This window comes from Fragaria vesca, linkage group LG6 (genome assembly GCF_000184155.1).
Source record: "Fragaria vesca subsp. vesca linkage group LG6, FraVesHawaii_1.0, whole genome shotgun sequence".
Lineage (NCBI taxonomy): Eukaryota > Viridiplantae > Streptophyta > Magnoliopsida > Rosales > Rosaceae > Fragaria > Fragaria vesca.
Window position 1 is genome coordinate 29,848,565 of NC_020496.1, and position 13,173 is coordinate 29,861,737.

At 38.3% G+C, this 13,173-nt stretch overlaps 2 protein-coding genes and 2 pseudogenes across 3 annotated transcripts; all 4 read right to left on the reverse strand.

Annotated features, from left to right (window-relative positions):
* Nucleotides 1-1,171: 1,171 nt before the first annotated feature.
* Nucleotides 1,172-1,568, reverse strand: LOC101299321 (annotated as a pseudogene).
* Nucleotides 1,569-2,254: 686 nt separating this feature from the next.
* Nucleotides 2,255-4,280, reverse strand: LOC101307812 (cytochrome P450 71D11-like). Its single transcript, XM_004304059.1, has 2 exons — nucleotides 3,365-4,280; nucleotides 2,255-3,159 (listed from the first exon to the last, which is right to left on the reverse strand). The coding sequence occupies exons 1-2, from the start codon at nucleotides 4,058-4,060 to the stop codon at nucleotides 2,512-2,514; spliced, it is 1,344 nt and encodes a 447-aa protein (XP_004304107.1). The 5' UTR covers nucleotides 4,061-4,280; the 3' UTR covers nucleotides 2,255-2,511.
* A 1,419-nt stretch (nucleotides 4,281-5,699) lies between these two features.
* Nucleotides 5,700-7,415, reverse strand: LOC101299609 (cytochrome P450 71D11-like). Its single transcript, XM_004305951.1, has 2 exons — nucleotides 6,564-7,415; nucleotides 5,700-6,323 (listed from the first exon to the last, which is right to left on the reverse strand). Exons 1-2 carry the CDS (start codon nucleotides 7,257-7,259, stop codon nucleotides 5,700-5,702), a joined length of 1,320 nt encoding a protein of 439 aa, XP_004305999.1. The 5' UTR covers nucleotides 7,260-7,415.
* A 1,764-nt stretch (nucleotides 7,416-9,179) lies between these two features.
* Nucleotides 9,180-11,225, reverse strand: LOC101308108 (annotated as a pseudogene). The gene is made up of 2 exons (XR_185039.1): nucleotides 10,170-11,225; nucleotides 9,180-9,971 (listed from the first exon to the last, which is right to left on the reverse strand). The product of XR_185039.1 is annotated as a cytochrome P450 71D11-like (transcript).
* Nucleotides 11,226-13,173: the final 1,948 nt, after the last annotated feature.

The following is a 13,173-nucleotide window of genomic DNA, read 5'->3' on the forward strand; positions in this document are numbered from 1 at the left end:
ACTTGATACAATAAGAATTATATGGGATTTTATTTATATTTTGACCTGATAATTTATATAAAAAGTAATATAAAATTAAAATAAATAACAAGTGACACTCCGATTAAAATCTCTACTATTAGAAAGCGAGACACCCTCTTTGGTGTCATGGTGAAGCCTTTTTTATGAACTACCCATATTACCTATGATAGATAAGTTTTGACATAGAAAAAAACAAATCAATGATGGTTAATACCGTAAAATGACAACAAAATAAAGTATTTTCAAAATATAAAAGCAGAAAACAAAAAAAGGGAGAAAAACGTGGAACAGTTTTTACTAAATGACAACTACATTGCAATTGCATTAGCAGTTATTTGCAATTAAACTCTAGAAAAAAAAAAAAACTGAAGCCTTTTTTTATAAAACAAAACTGCATTGCAATTGCATTAGCAGTTATTCGCAATTAAAATCTAGAAAAAAAAAAACTGAAACTTTTATTTATAAAACAAAAGAATATAAGCAAATTGATTAGCGTGTGTGTTTCGAGGCTAGTAACAATAATAGCAAGTGACACAGAACCAGACACGAACGAGAGAAAGGCCCGAATCACTCAAACTCTCCGATTCCAGTTTCGACCTGAGCCCACTCGGACGCAAACAGCCCAGGTTCCACCGTGGCCATAGCCTAAAGAGGCATCGCATTATAGTCCAGTCTCTTCGACTCTGTTGTTATGAAGAGGTTCTTCTGTTAGTGGTATGGCTGATCACTGGGTCGAAGAAGAAGAAAAGCACAGAACAAGGCGGACTTGAACTTCCTTTACGCATGCAAGTATGAAACCGACCTCACTGACAACATTGACGGGGGTATATATGTAATCTTTTTTTACATGGATCTTGTTCAATATATTCAGTTTAATGAGCAATGTTCAGCTTTGATGAAATTCTTGATTCAGCAGTCTGGGGCTTTTGCTCTTTGCATGTGTTACTACCGATTTGCCCATTTTGGTAATGCAAGTATGGTTCTCAAGAATCGCAGTTCTTGTTAAGGCGCAGGGTTTGATTGTAACTTTGCAACTAGGCTCTGGATAGTTCTCAGACTTTTGATTACACAAGTACGACATAAACAAAGAAAGTACATTGCACTCACAAGAAAAATGAAAACGTACACTTAATTAACATCTTTCTATTTTTTAACTTGCATCAGGTGGAGGACGATGATATGGAGTTGGAATCAAATGCAGATATTGTTTTCTGTGGACTACAGCCCCGAAGTCCTCAGTCATGTCCAAGTCTTCATTCTTCATTCCATTGAGGAGGTTCCAATCAAAATGATATAACAACATTGCTAGAGGGAGCTCAACATTAGCCAGACCATATAATATGCCAGGACATATTCTCCTTCCAGCACCAAATGGGATGTAACCGAAGTTTCTCTGGATTAAAGGTCTCTGGCTCATTCCAATGATTGGGATCTCTCCCGATCGCCCAAGCATTCACGATTACCTTTGTTTTGGGAGGTATTTCATATCCGTCAATCTCACACTTCTGTCCACATTCTCTTGGAAGTAAGGTTAGCCATGATTCCATTTGGCTTTCCTGCCTTATTCTCCTGATTTATTGATTGTCATTTTCTGCAATTATTTAATGTTACATGCTTGTCGCGTTAGTTAACCATGGTAGATGCCATCATAAGTAGTATACTAACATTAGAAAACTCCATGATTAGCAGAATCATTAAGTATCAAGAAGGGTTTAAAATTGCCTCTGATTATCCTTTCTGCTTGATTCAAACTAATATTACCTAGGATAAATTTGAATATGTTGATATTGACCTTTCAATGAACTGATAAAAAAAATCTACTACAGAAGGGTAGAGTTCAAGTTTAGTTGCTAGTCAATATTTTACTTTTCATGTTTAACATCTGTAAAACTAAGATAGTCGATCATTTTAATCAGTGAAATTTTTACTTTAGTTGATCTTGTTCTTTGACTTTGTTGTTTGTTGCAGGCTCTCCTGGTTTCCTTGGTGCTTCCACGTACTAGTTTAACAGGAAGGGAAATGAAACTGTGAAATCATAGAAAATATTACCAATTGATCGTGATCTTAAGCTGCAACAACTAGATTCATACTTATTTTGCAGATAGAATCGTTATATATGTATTATTCATCAAAACAAGCAGGCAAGCAGCTTGACATTTCTTCAATCGTAACCAACCAAGATCAATACAGCAGCAAACTGCAATAGACACTTTGCATTGGTAAGAAGTCCTTTATATATATGGGCACTCTTCAGACTAGTAGAGTACGCCCTCACAAATACCTTAAATCCCACCTCCAGAATACTTCTTACATGATAATGCAAGTATATATATGGTTTTCAAGTATTGTAGCTCTTATAGAGACAAATGTGTTTGATTGTTATTTTGCAACTAGGCTCTGGACTTCAAACTTCTGACACATAAGTACCACATAATATATAGACAAACTACAATTGCAATCACAAGGAAAGAAAAGGTACACTCGATCAACTTATACTTCTATATTTGAATTTGCATCAGTCGGAGGAGGACGATGATAAGGTGTGGGAATCAAATGCAGATCATGTTTTCTGCGGACTACAGCGCCGAATTCCTCAGTCATGTCCAGGTCTTCATCCTTCATTCCATTGGGGAGTTTCCAATCAAAATGATATAATAACATTGCTAGTGGGAGCTCAACATTAGCCAGACCAAATAATATGCCAGGGCATAATCTCCTTCCAGCACCAAATGGGATGAAATTAAAGTTTGTTCCTTGGTAGTCAATAGAGCTATCAAGGAATCTCTCCGGATTAAAGGTCTCCGACTCAGTCCAGTGATTGGGATCTCTTCCGATTGCCCAAGCATTCACGATTACCTTTGTTTTCACAGGTATTTCATATCCATCAATCTCACACTTCTCTCCACATTCTCTTGGAGCTAACAGGGGACCAGGAGGGTGTAACCTCATTGACTCTTGAATAACCAACTTTAAATATTTCATCTCTCTAATGCTTGTTTCGTTTACTTGCTGTGTTCTGTTGAACACTTCCCTCACCTCATCCTGTGCCTTTTTCATGATTCTCGGATTTTTGATCATTTCTGACATTGACCAATCTACAGTCGTAGCTGATGTCTCACTCCCAGCGGTAAAAATATCCTGAAAATTAATGATTAATTTGTTAATAGATGATAAAACGAACTTGTTTAGCCACAGTTGTAAGCAAAACAAAAATGAAAATGAGGCCTGTCAAAACAAACTTACTGAGAGAAGGAAGTCAAAGAACCATTACATCCATGTATGTTGGATTATAGTATTGAGATATCTCAAGTATGTGCATGTGTGTGTGTGTGTCTATACTTACCAAGGTCACTGCTTTGATGTTGTCAGTAGTTAAAGAAAGCTCATGGCCACCATTATGGTCGACGTGAAATTTTAGGAGAACATCGAGCAGATCTTCCTGTACTTCTGCCTCATCACTTTTTTCTGTTGCTGTAGCTTGTGTATGTTCTTTGATGAATGTTTCCAGTATTCTATCAGCTTGTTTGTGCAGCATCTCCAGTTTAGACTGCACTCCACTTATCATATGAAGTAATTTGAAAGAAGGAAAAACATCTGCCACATTGAAGCCTGATGCTGCCTTATTAGCTTCCTTCATCACATATTTGAAAACTTCTTGATCCTCATTGCATCGATCACCAAAGGCAGCTTGTGAAGTGATGGCATATATGGAAGAAATAACTTTCTGAGTAAGATTAATAGGTGATCCTGCTCTTGAACCAATCCATTCTATGAGACTCAGTACCTCTCTTTCCCTAATAGGCCGGTAAGATTGAACCCGCTTTGCACTTAAGAGCTCCTGTGTGCAAATTTTTCGCAATCTTCTCCAGTAATCACCATATGGAGCAAATACAATATCAGTAGAATTATATGATATGATTCTTGAAGCAATGACCTCGGGCCTTGATGCAAATATAATATCATGGGTTTTCATCACCTCTTCAGCAAACTTTGCTGATGAAACAACAACTGTGGAAACCTCTCCGAGCCTCAGGTGCATAAGAGGTCCATGTTTCTTGGCCAAGTCTCTGAGTCCTCGATGGGGTAGAGCGCCAATGAGCTGGTGTATGTTTCCAATAATTGGTAGCTTCCATGGCCCTGGTAGCAGCTTTGAAGCAGAGGAGTTGTTGTTGTGGCCTCTCTTCCCTATTTTCAGTAGCAGAATCACAAGTAGCAAGAAAGAAGTAAACAGGACCTGGAAGGAAGGGCATTGTAGTTCCATTAGCAAATGACTTTGGATTGGAATGGCTTTATTGGTGAAACTGCAAGCATGCTTCATCTCTTATATATATGATATATCAGACAGGGTCATTTCAGTCCAATGGTGATGGTTTTTTACTTTAGTATGTTAAATACTTTTTTGGATCGTACTGTTTTATTATAGAATTATTTAATCATTACAAAAGACAATGATTAGGTGAACCATTACGTCTTGATACTTAATTTACATGCACATTCAGGGTGCTTGAAGTAATTTTCATACTTTCTGCTTGGTATTAAATATAATGACCTAGTACAAGTTTGAATATGTTTATAATGAGTCCCTTTCAACTTTGAAGTTTTATTTTGATTTTTTAGGTGGTGGTTGTAACAGGAGCTTTGTACTTTGAGGTTGTTTTTCCCCTTATGTCGTTGAAAAAAAAACTTTGTAGTTTTATTGAGCTAATAAAAATCTACTACAGAAGGTAGATACAGTTGCGGATCCAACCCAGGTGAGGATTTGAAACTACAAAATCAATCTAAAACATAAAGCTGAGTCCCTTTCAACGTTGAAGTTTTATTGAGCTCATAAAAATCTACTACAGAAGGGTAGAATTCAATTTTAGTTCTTTGCTAGTCATGACTTCTCTTTTATACTTAACATCTGCAAATATATATAGGGCCTTCTAACGAGAAATCTGTTTTTTTTTCTTTGTTCATTTATAAGGATAAAATATTTGACGAACTTCTCAATTATAAAATTCACCGTTCAATTTGACACATTCAGAAGTTATCCAATTAGGTTCATTGCTTCACAGCTGGGAATATGAAAAATTCCGGTTGCCCCACAAAATACATTTTTGTTGCTCCGTTTTAATTTTGTATCAAATCTTGCCCCCTGATACATTATCATACTCTGTTTTTCTTTTGTATAAAATGTTACAATTACTAAATACACTAATGTTGTTCTGTGTTCTTGTTGTATTAACTGTCACAATCACTAGATTTGATTCATAATCTTGCTATGAAATCATCCCGGGTGTACAAAAGAAACCGCTCTATTCATGGGCGGATGGCAAAAACAAGAAACTGCATTCAACTTAAAGTTAAGAAAATCTTGGTGCAAGTAGGAACAAAATTTGAAGACATATAGAAAGCATGTAGTGCTGTTATTTAACTCCACTCTCTATTAAAAGTTTAGAACTAGAGACGAAGCTGATAGACATTAGACAAAACACAATTTATGAGTTGTTCAGAGTCTAGCTACTACTGAATTTATGAGTATAGTACTCAAAATCAAAATCACAAAAGCCAAGTGTTTGATTGTTATTTTGCAACTAGGCTTGGGATACTTCTTAAACTTCTGATAACACACATAAACAAACAAAGGAAAAAGAAAACGTACACATTTTGCTTATACTTCTATATTTGAATTTGCATCAGTCGGAGGAGGACGATGATATAAGGGTAGGAATCAAATGCAGATCTTGTTTTCTGTGGGCTACCATGCCGAAGTCCTCAGTCATGTCCAAGTCTTCATTCTTCATTCCATTGGGGAGTTTCCAATCAAAATGATATAACAACATTGCTAGTGGGAGCTCAACATTAGCCAGACCAAATAATATGCCGGGGCATATTCTCCTTCCAGCACCAAATGGGATGTAATCAAAGTTTGTTCCTTGGTAGTCACCAGAGCTATCAATGAATCTCTCTGGATTAAAGGTCTCCGCCTCACTCCAGTAATTGGGATCTCTCCCGATCGCCCAAGCATTCACGATTACCTTTGTTTTGACAGGTATTTCATACCCATCAATCTCACAACTCTCTCCACATTCTCTTGGAAGTAACAAGGGACCAGGAGGGTGTAACCTCAGTGCTTCTTGAATGACCAACTTTAGATATTTCATCTCTCTGATGCTTGTTTCGTTTACTTGCTGTGTTCTGTTGAACACTTGCCTCACCTCATCCTGTGCCTTTTTCATGATTCTCGGATTTTTGATCATTTCTGACATTGTCCAATTTATAGTTGCAGCTGTTGATTCACTCCCACCAATAAAAACATCCTGAAAATGATTAGTTTGTTAATTGATGAAAAACTAATATCCAGTCTATATTTCTTACATTTACTTACAATTTTAGGCGCTTTCTATATTGTATTGGCATGTACATAATGTCATCCAATTTGTGTACGTAACTATTATAGTTGTTGAATTACGAAAAAAAAGAAAAAAGGTGAAGTTTAAATTATCAAATTAAGACGTGTCAATTCTCAAGTATGAGCATGTGTTTGTGTCTATACTTACCAATATCACTGCTTTGATGTTGTCAGTAGTTAAATAAAGCTCACGGCCACCGAAATGGTCGACGTTAAATTTTAGGAGAACATCTACCAGATCTTCCTGTACTTCAGCCTCATCACTTTTCGCTGTTTCTGTAGCTTGTGTATGTTCTTTGATGATGTTCTCTAGTATTCTATCAGTTTGTTTCTGCAGCATCTCAAGTTTAGGCTGCACTCCACTTATCACATGAAGTAATTTGTAAGAAGGAAAAACATCTGCCACATTGAAGCCTGATGCTGCCTTATTAGATTCCTTCATCACATATTTGAAAACTAATTGATCATTATTGCATTGATTACCAAAGGCTGCTTGTGTAGTGATGCTATATATGGAAGATGCAACTTTCTGAGTAAGATTGATAGGTGATCCTGCTCTTGAACCAATCCATTTTATGAGATTCAGTACTTCTTTTTCCCTAATAGGCCGGTAAGATTGAACCCGTTTTGCACTTAAGAGCTCCTGCACGCAAATTTTTCGTAATTTTCTCCAGTAATTACCATATGGAGCAAATGCAATATTTGTAGAATCATATGCCATGATTCTCAGAGCTATGACCTGTGGCCTTGACGCAAAGATAATATCATGGGTTTTCATCACCTCTTTAGCAAACTTCGCTGATGACACAACTACGGTGGAAACCTCTCCAAGCTTGAGGTGCATAAGAGGTCCATGTTGCTTAGCCAAGTCTGTGAGTACTCGATGGGGTAGGGCGCCAATGAGCTGGTGTATGTTTCCAATAATTGGTAGCTTCCATGGCCCTGGTGGTAGATTTGAAGCAGTGGAGTTGTTGTTTTGGCATCTCTTCCCTACTTTTAGTAACAGAATCACAAGGAGCAAGAAAGAAGTAAACAGGACTTGGAAGGAAGGGCATTGAAGATCCATGATCAAATGAGGTTGGATTGGTGAAACTGCGCGCAAGCATGCTTTCTCTTATATAATCAGATTATGATAGCTTCTTACGTCAGGCATGATCCCATCTGGTTTCATGCTATTCATACTCTCAACATGTGGTTGCTGTTCTGATGGGTATGCTATTCATACTATATATTTTGAAGAAATGTGGTTGCTGTTCTAGCAGGGGGTGGTGGAGTAGATGTTTTGAAGAAATGTGGTTGCTGTTCTAACAAGGGGTGGTGGGGTAGATGTTTTGAAGAAATGAACGCTATCTATTATAACAGGGTGATATCAACCTCAATTTTTCATATGATTCTTATGATTCATATGCTATATCTCAACCTCAATGTGTCTTGGCAGCAGTGATAATAATGAGTGTTGTTCATTAGGCTTTTATTGAGTTCGTTAAGTAAAGTTCGATTCAGTTGCCTAATTTTGCTTTTGAAGTTTGTAGGATTACCAGAGGTTTGGCTCTTATCCTAGTTAATTTCTAGGTTTTCTGCCCTTGTTGCATATGAATGCATTTTTTTTTTCAGGGAAAAAGAGAAATATCCATTGATCAAATATCATGACGACCAAAATGTCAAGCATGAATAGTCTGGAGACCATATAAATGCATAACAAAGTTAAATTAAACTACATCTAATAATTGAAATACAACCTCAAAACTACATCAAAAAAGGTGGATATGACAACTAGAAAGCATATAACCTTCTATGCTCTAACAATGACTCAACTTTCAATCGAATCAGGCTTAAGACCCAATGGTGTACCTTTCATCGAATCGAAAAGAAAGAGAGGAATGGTTGGGTTTAAAAGGGATCCTTTTCATTTTTCATAGCAAGCCAGAACAAATCTAACCAAGACTTTAGTCCAAAATCAAACCCAACAAGGAAAAGAAAAATGAAATGGGCTACAGGCAAGCCCAGCCCACATGACACTCCCTTTCTTAGATCCGACTGAACCAACCCCGACTAGATCTGTCGGAGCCGCCACAGCCGCCGAATTAATCCGGCGGTCTCCTATGCCATGATGTCATGGCTCCTTGGCCTTGTTGTGCCGCTGTAGACGACCCCGAAGCCGCCGCTGCTACCGGAAAGATCCTCCAAGCACGAAACCACCTACCTCCTCCTCAAACCCAGAATCTAGATCTGTCAACCGCCTCAAAGCAATACTCTTCCAACGCCGTGTTCAAGTATCGACGACGAAACAATCAAAAACCCAAAGTCTCACCACCGGCGGAACTCGAGATCGTCAAAACTCAGCCACTCTACCTGCCAACACCCACTGTTGGGTAATCAGCCTCCACTCTGTCATATGAATGCATTTGAAACCCTGTTTTGGTGTTAAACCACTGTACGTACTATTGCAAGTTTTCGAATCCTCTTATTATGTTCATCTTTCCTTCACTATTACTCAAGATGTTTATCAAATCTGTTCATACAAGGGTTGACAGCTTCATAAACCTTAACCAGTCCCCAAGTCCAAATTTTCTGCAATCAACACAACTTTTTTTTTGTAAATATAAATCCACAAATTCTGTTGTAGTAACAAAAGATAAAGAACAAAATTTGAAGATTGCAAACATGTATAGCTGTTATTTAACATCACTGACTTTTTCAGACTCTACCAGCTACTAAAAGAGGCTATGAGTATAAATATCGAAAGTTTCTGTAGAGGCGAAATCTTGGGAAAGTGTTTGATTTTTATTTAGCAACTAGGCTTTGGATACTTCTCAAACTTCTGATAACACAAGTACAACATAAACAAACTAACTAACAAAGTGCAGTTGCAATCACAAGGGAAAAAAGAAAACGTACACTTCATTGCTTGATTAACTTATTTCTGTTTTTGAACTTGCATCAGTCAGAGGACGGTGATATGGAGTGGGAATCAAATGCAGATCTTGTTTTCGTCGGACAACAGTGGCAAACTCCTCAGTCATGTCCAGGTCTTCATTATTCATTCCATTGGGGAGACTCCAATCAAAATGATATAACAACATTGCTAGTGGGAGCTCAACATTAGCCAGACCATATAATATGCCAGGGCACATTCTCCTTCCAGCACCAAATGGGATGTAATCAAAGTTTGTTCCTTGATAGTCAATAGAGCTATCAAGGAATCTCTCTGGATTAAAGGTCTCTGGCTCATTCCAATGATTGGGATCTCTTCCAATTGCCCAAGCATTCACGATTACCTTTGTTTTGACAGGTATTTGATAACCATCAATCTCACACCTCTCTCCACATTCTCTTGGAAGTAACAAGGGACCAGGAGGGTGTAACCTCAGTGCTTCTTGAATGACCAACTTTAAATATTTCATCTGATGCTTGTTTCGTTTACTTGCTGTGTTCTGTTGAACACTTCCCTCACCTCATCCTGTGCCTTTTTCATGATTCTCGGATTTTTGATCATTTCTGACATTATCCAATCTACTGTCGTAGCTGATGTCTCACTCCCAGCGGTAAAAATATCCTGAAAATTAATGATTAATTTGTTAATTCATGAACAAACTAACAGCCAGCTCAAATTGATAACAGTTGTAAATAAAGGAAGGAACAGGTTAACACAAACTCAGTTAAAGAAAAAAAATTAAAAAAAAAGTCTCCAACTCTTTATAGTCAACATAGTCTCTTCCTTAGAGGATAGTCAGACGTGTGTGTCTATACTTACCAATATCACTGCTTTGATGTTGTCAGTAGTCAAAGAAAGCTCACTGCCACCGCAAGTCTCATGAAATTTTAGGAGAACATCTACCAGATCTTGAGCCTCATCACTTTTCGCTGTTGTTGTAGCTTGTATATGTTCTTTGATGATGTTTTCCATTATTCTATCAGCTTGCTTCTGCAGCCTCTGAAGTTTAGGATGCACTCCACTTATCCTGTGAAGTAATTTGAAAGAAGGAAATACATCTACCACATTGAAGCCCGACACTGCTTTGTTAATATCCTTCGCTGCATATATGAACTCTTCTTGATCCTTGCACTGATTACCAAAGGCTGCTTGAGAAGTTATGCTATACGTGGCAGATATAACTTTCTGAGTAAGATTAATTAGTAATCCTGCTCTTGAACCAATCCATTTGATGAGATTCAGTACCTCTTTTTCCCTAATAGGCCGGTAAGATTGAACCCGCTTTGCACTTAAGAGCTCCTGCGTGCAAATTTTTCGTAATTTTCTCCAGCATCCACCATATGGAGCAAATCCAATATCTTTAGAATCATAAAATACGATCCTTGCAGCTAAGACTTGGGGTCTTGATGCAAAGATAATGTCATGTGTTTTCATCACCTCTTTGGCAAGCTCAGCTGACGAAACAACTATGGTGGAAACTTCTCCGAGCCTCAGGTGCATAACAGGTCCATGTTTCTTGGCCAAGTCTCTGAGTCCACGATGGGGTAGAGTGCCAATGAGCTGGTGTATATTTCCAATAATTGGTAGCTTCCATGGCCCTGGTGGTAGCTTTGAAGCAGAGGAGTTGTTGTGGCCTCTCTTCCCTATTTTCAGTAGCAGAATCACAGTAAGTAGCAAGAAAGTAAACAGGACTTGGAAGGAAGGGCATTGAAAATCCATGATCAAATGAGGTTGGATTGGTGAAACTGCAAGCATGCTTTCTCTTATATTATCAGATTATGATAGCTTCTTACTTTAGGCATGATCGATCATGGTTTCATACTATTCATACTCTCAACATGTGGTTGCTGTTCTAGCAGGGAGTGGTGGGGTAGATGTTTTGCAGAAATGTGGTTGCTGTTCTAACAAGGGGTGGTGGGGTAGATGTTTTGAAGAAATGAACGCTATCTATTATAACAGGGTGATATCAACCTCAATTTTTCATATACTAATTCTTGTGATTCATATGCCATGTCTCAACCTCAATGTCTCTTGGCAGCAGTGATAATAATGAGTGTTGTTCATTAGGCTTTTATTGAGTTCGTTAAATAAAGTTCGATTCAGTTGCCCAATTTTGCTTTTGAAGTTTGTAGGATTACCAGAGGTTTGGTGTTTATCCTAGTTAATTTCTGGGTTCTCTGCCCTTGTTGCATATGAATGCATTTGAAACCCTGTTCTGGTGTTAAATGCTTTGTTTAGTTCATCTTTACTTTATTTATTTATTTTTTTGGCAAGTTTTCGAATCCTCTTATTATGTTCATCTTTCCTTCACTATTACTCCAGATGTTTATCAAATCTGTTCATACTGTTAGAGAATGTGGGGTAAAAATCAGAATTAACCATCTGCATTTTTACTTTACCTTTTTACCATCTGTTTTAACTATTCTTATTTTGATAATACTATCAACGAGTGTATCTGTTGGAAGAACCATTGCAACTCCATTGCAACTGTCACATCCCGACCCTTAAATTTTTACCTTATTTACTAGCTTGATTATAATAAGAATTTTACCGTTTCCGTCATTGAGGTAATAGTTTAATTGGTCCCTAGAGGTGTTTTAAGGGACGATTAATTTCGGGGAATTATTCGTGGGAGAAAATATGACGACGGTAAAAAATGGTAAATTTTAGCTAGTAAAATGTAATTTTTATTAGGGTATTATTTTGGGGTGTAAATTTTAGAGTGGGTTTTGGTGTATAAGGTTGTTGGACCGGGTGTTAGAGGCCCATTTTTCTTTTCCCTTTTTCTTCTCTTTTCTCCTCCCGGTTCCCTCTCTCTCCCGAGCCCCTCCCGCTGTCCGGTTTTCCGGCTGTCCTCTTGCCGCCGTCCGGCCACCATCTGCCGTCGCTCCGGTCCTAAACTGACTGCCTCCGACCCAGCTTCCATTCTAGGCCGGTAGCAGCTCCCCTAACGCCGCCGTGAGAGAGCAACGACGCCCGGAGCCGCTAGCTGCCATGGTGGTTCTCTCGCCGGAGCTCCCTCCTCCGGCCACCAAAATCGGCGATCCTTGGCTCGTTTTGTAGCCCTCCTCCCGTGCAGCAACCCCTCCAAACAGCTCACTCTCTCTTGAGCTAGGTAAGGAGAAATGTGAAGTTGAAATTCTATAGCGTTTTTGATGTTTTTAGTCGATTACCCTAGTTAGGCTTGGAATTGGTGTTTGTGCTAGTTAGGAAAGTTGTAGAGCATGATGAGAGGAAGATGCTGTCAAAATTTCATAGGTTTTGGAGGTCGCCGGAATTGGCCTCCGGCCGTCGCTGCCGGCGGAGCCGCCGCGGTTTGGGAGATTTTTAGGGTTTTAAATGTGGAATATTAAGGGGATTATATTGAAGTGAGTTATGGAATTTTTGGATGAGTTTTGGATAGGTTTATGAATTTCCGAAGTTTGGTATTTTTGGCGGTTAATTAATGAAGAATCCGGCCATAGGATTTAAGTCGTATTTTTGGGGAGGTTGTATTTACGACTGTCGAGTATGATATTTAAGTTCGGATCGTTTCGATTTAAGAATATCGAAGTTAGGCAATGATGAGCGTATTTATGGCTCTCGGGTAATTTTGCCTATTTTGACTAAATATTGGATTATTAGTTGGGAAATTAATATTATTTTTGGATCAGGACGTGAGGAGGCTCGAGCAGACGAGACCCCAGATCGACGTCAGGCTTAGGCCTAATTTGTGAGTGGACTTTTGTTTTAAATAAATGCATGCTAGAGTTCATGGTTGAACAATAATTGTTGCGGAATATTTTGACGTCATTTTATTTTGACGATTTTATTTCTCTTGGAG

Bases quoted from the DNA above. Each gene is read 5' to 3' on its own strand.
- LOC101307812 (XM_004304059.1), bottom strand. From the start codon at position 4,060: ATGCACCTGAGGCTCGGAGAGGTTTCCACAGTTGTTGTTTCATCAGCA. The intron at 3,160-3,364 runs GTAAGTATAGAC...ATTAATTTTCAG, and splicing joins ACATCAAAGCAGTGACCTTG to GATATTTTTACCGCTGGGAG.
- LOC101299609 (XM_004305951.1), bottom strand. From the start codon at position 7,259: ATGCACCTCAAGCTTGGAGAGGTTTCCACCGTAGTTGTGTCATCAGCG. The intron at 6,324-6,563 runs GTAAGTATAGAC...AATCATTTTCAG, and splicing joins ACATCAAAGCAGTGATATTG to GATGTTTTTATTGGTGGGAG.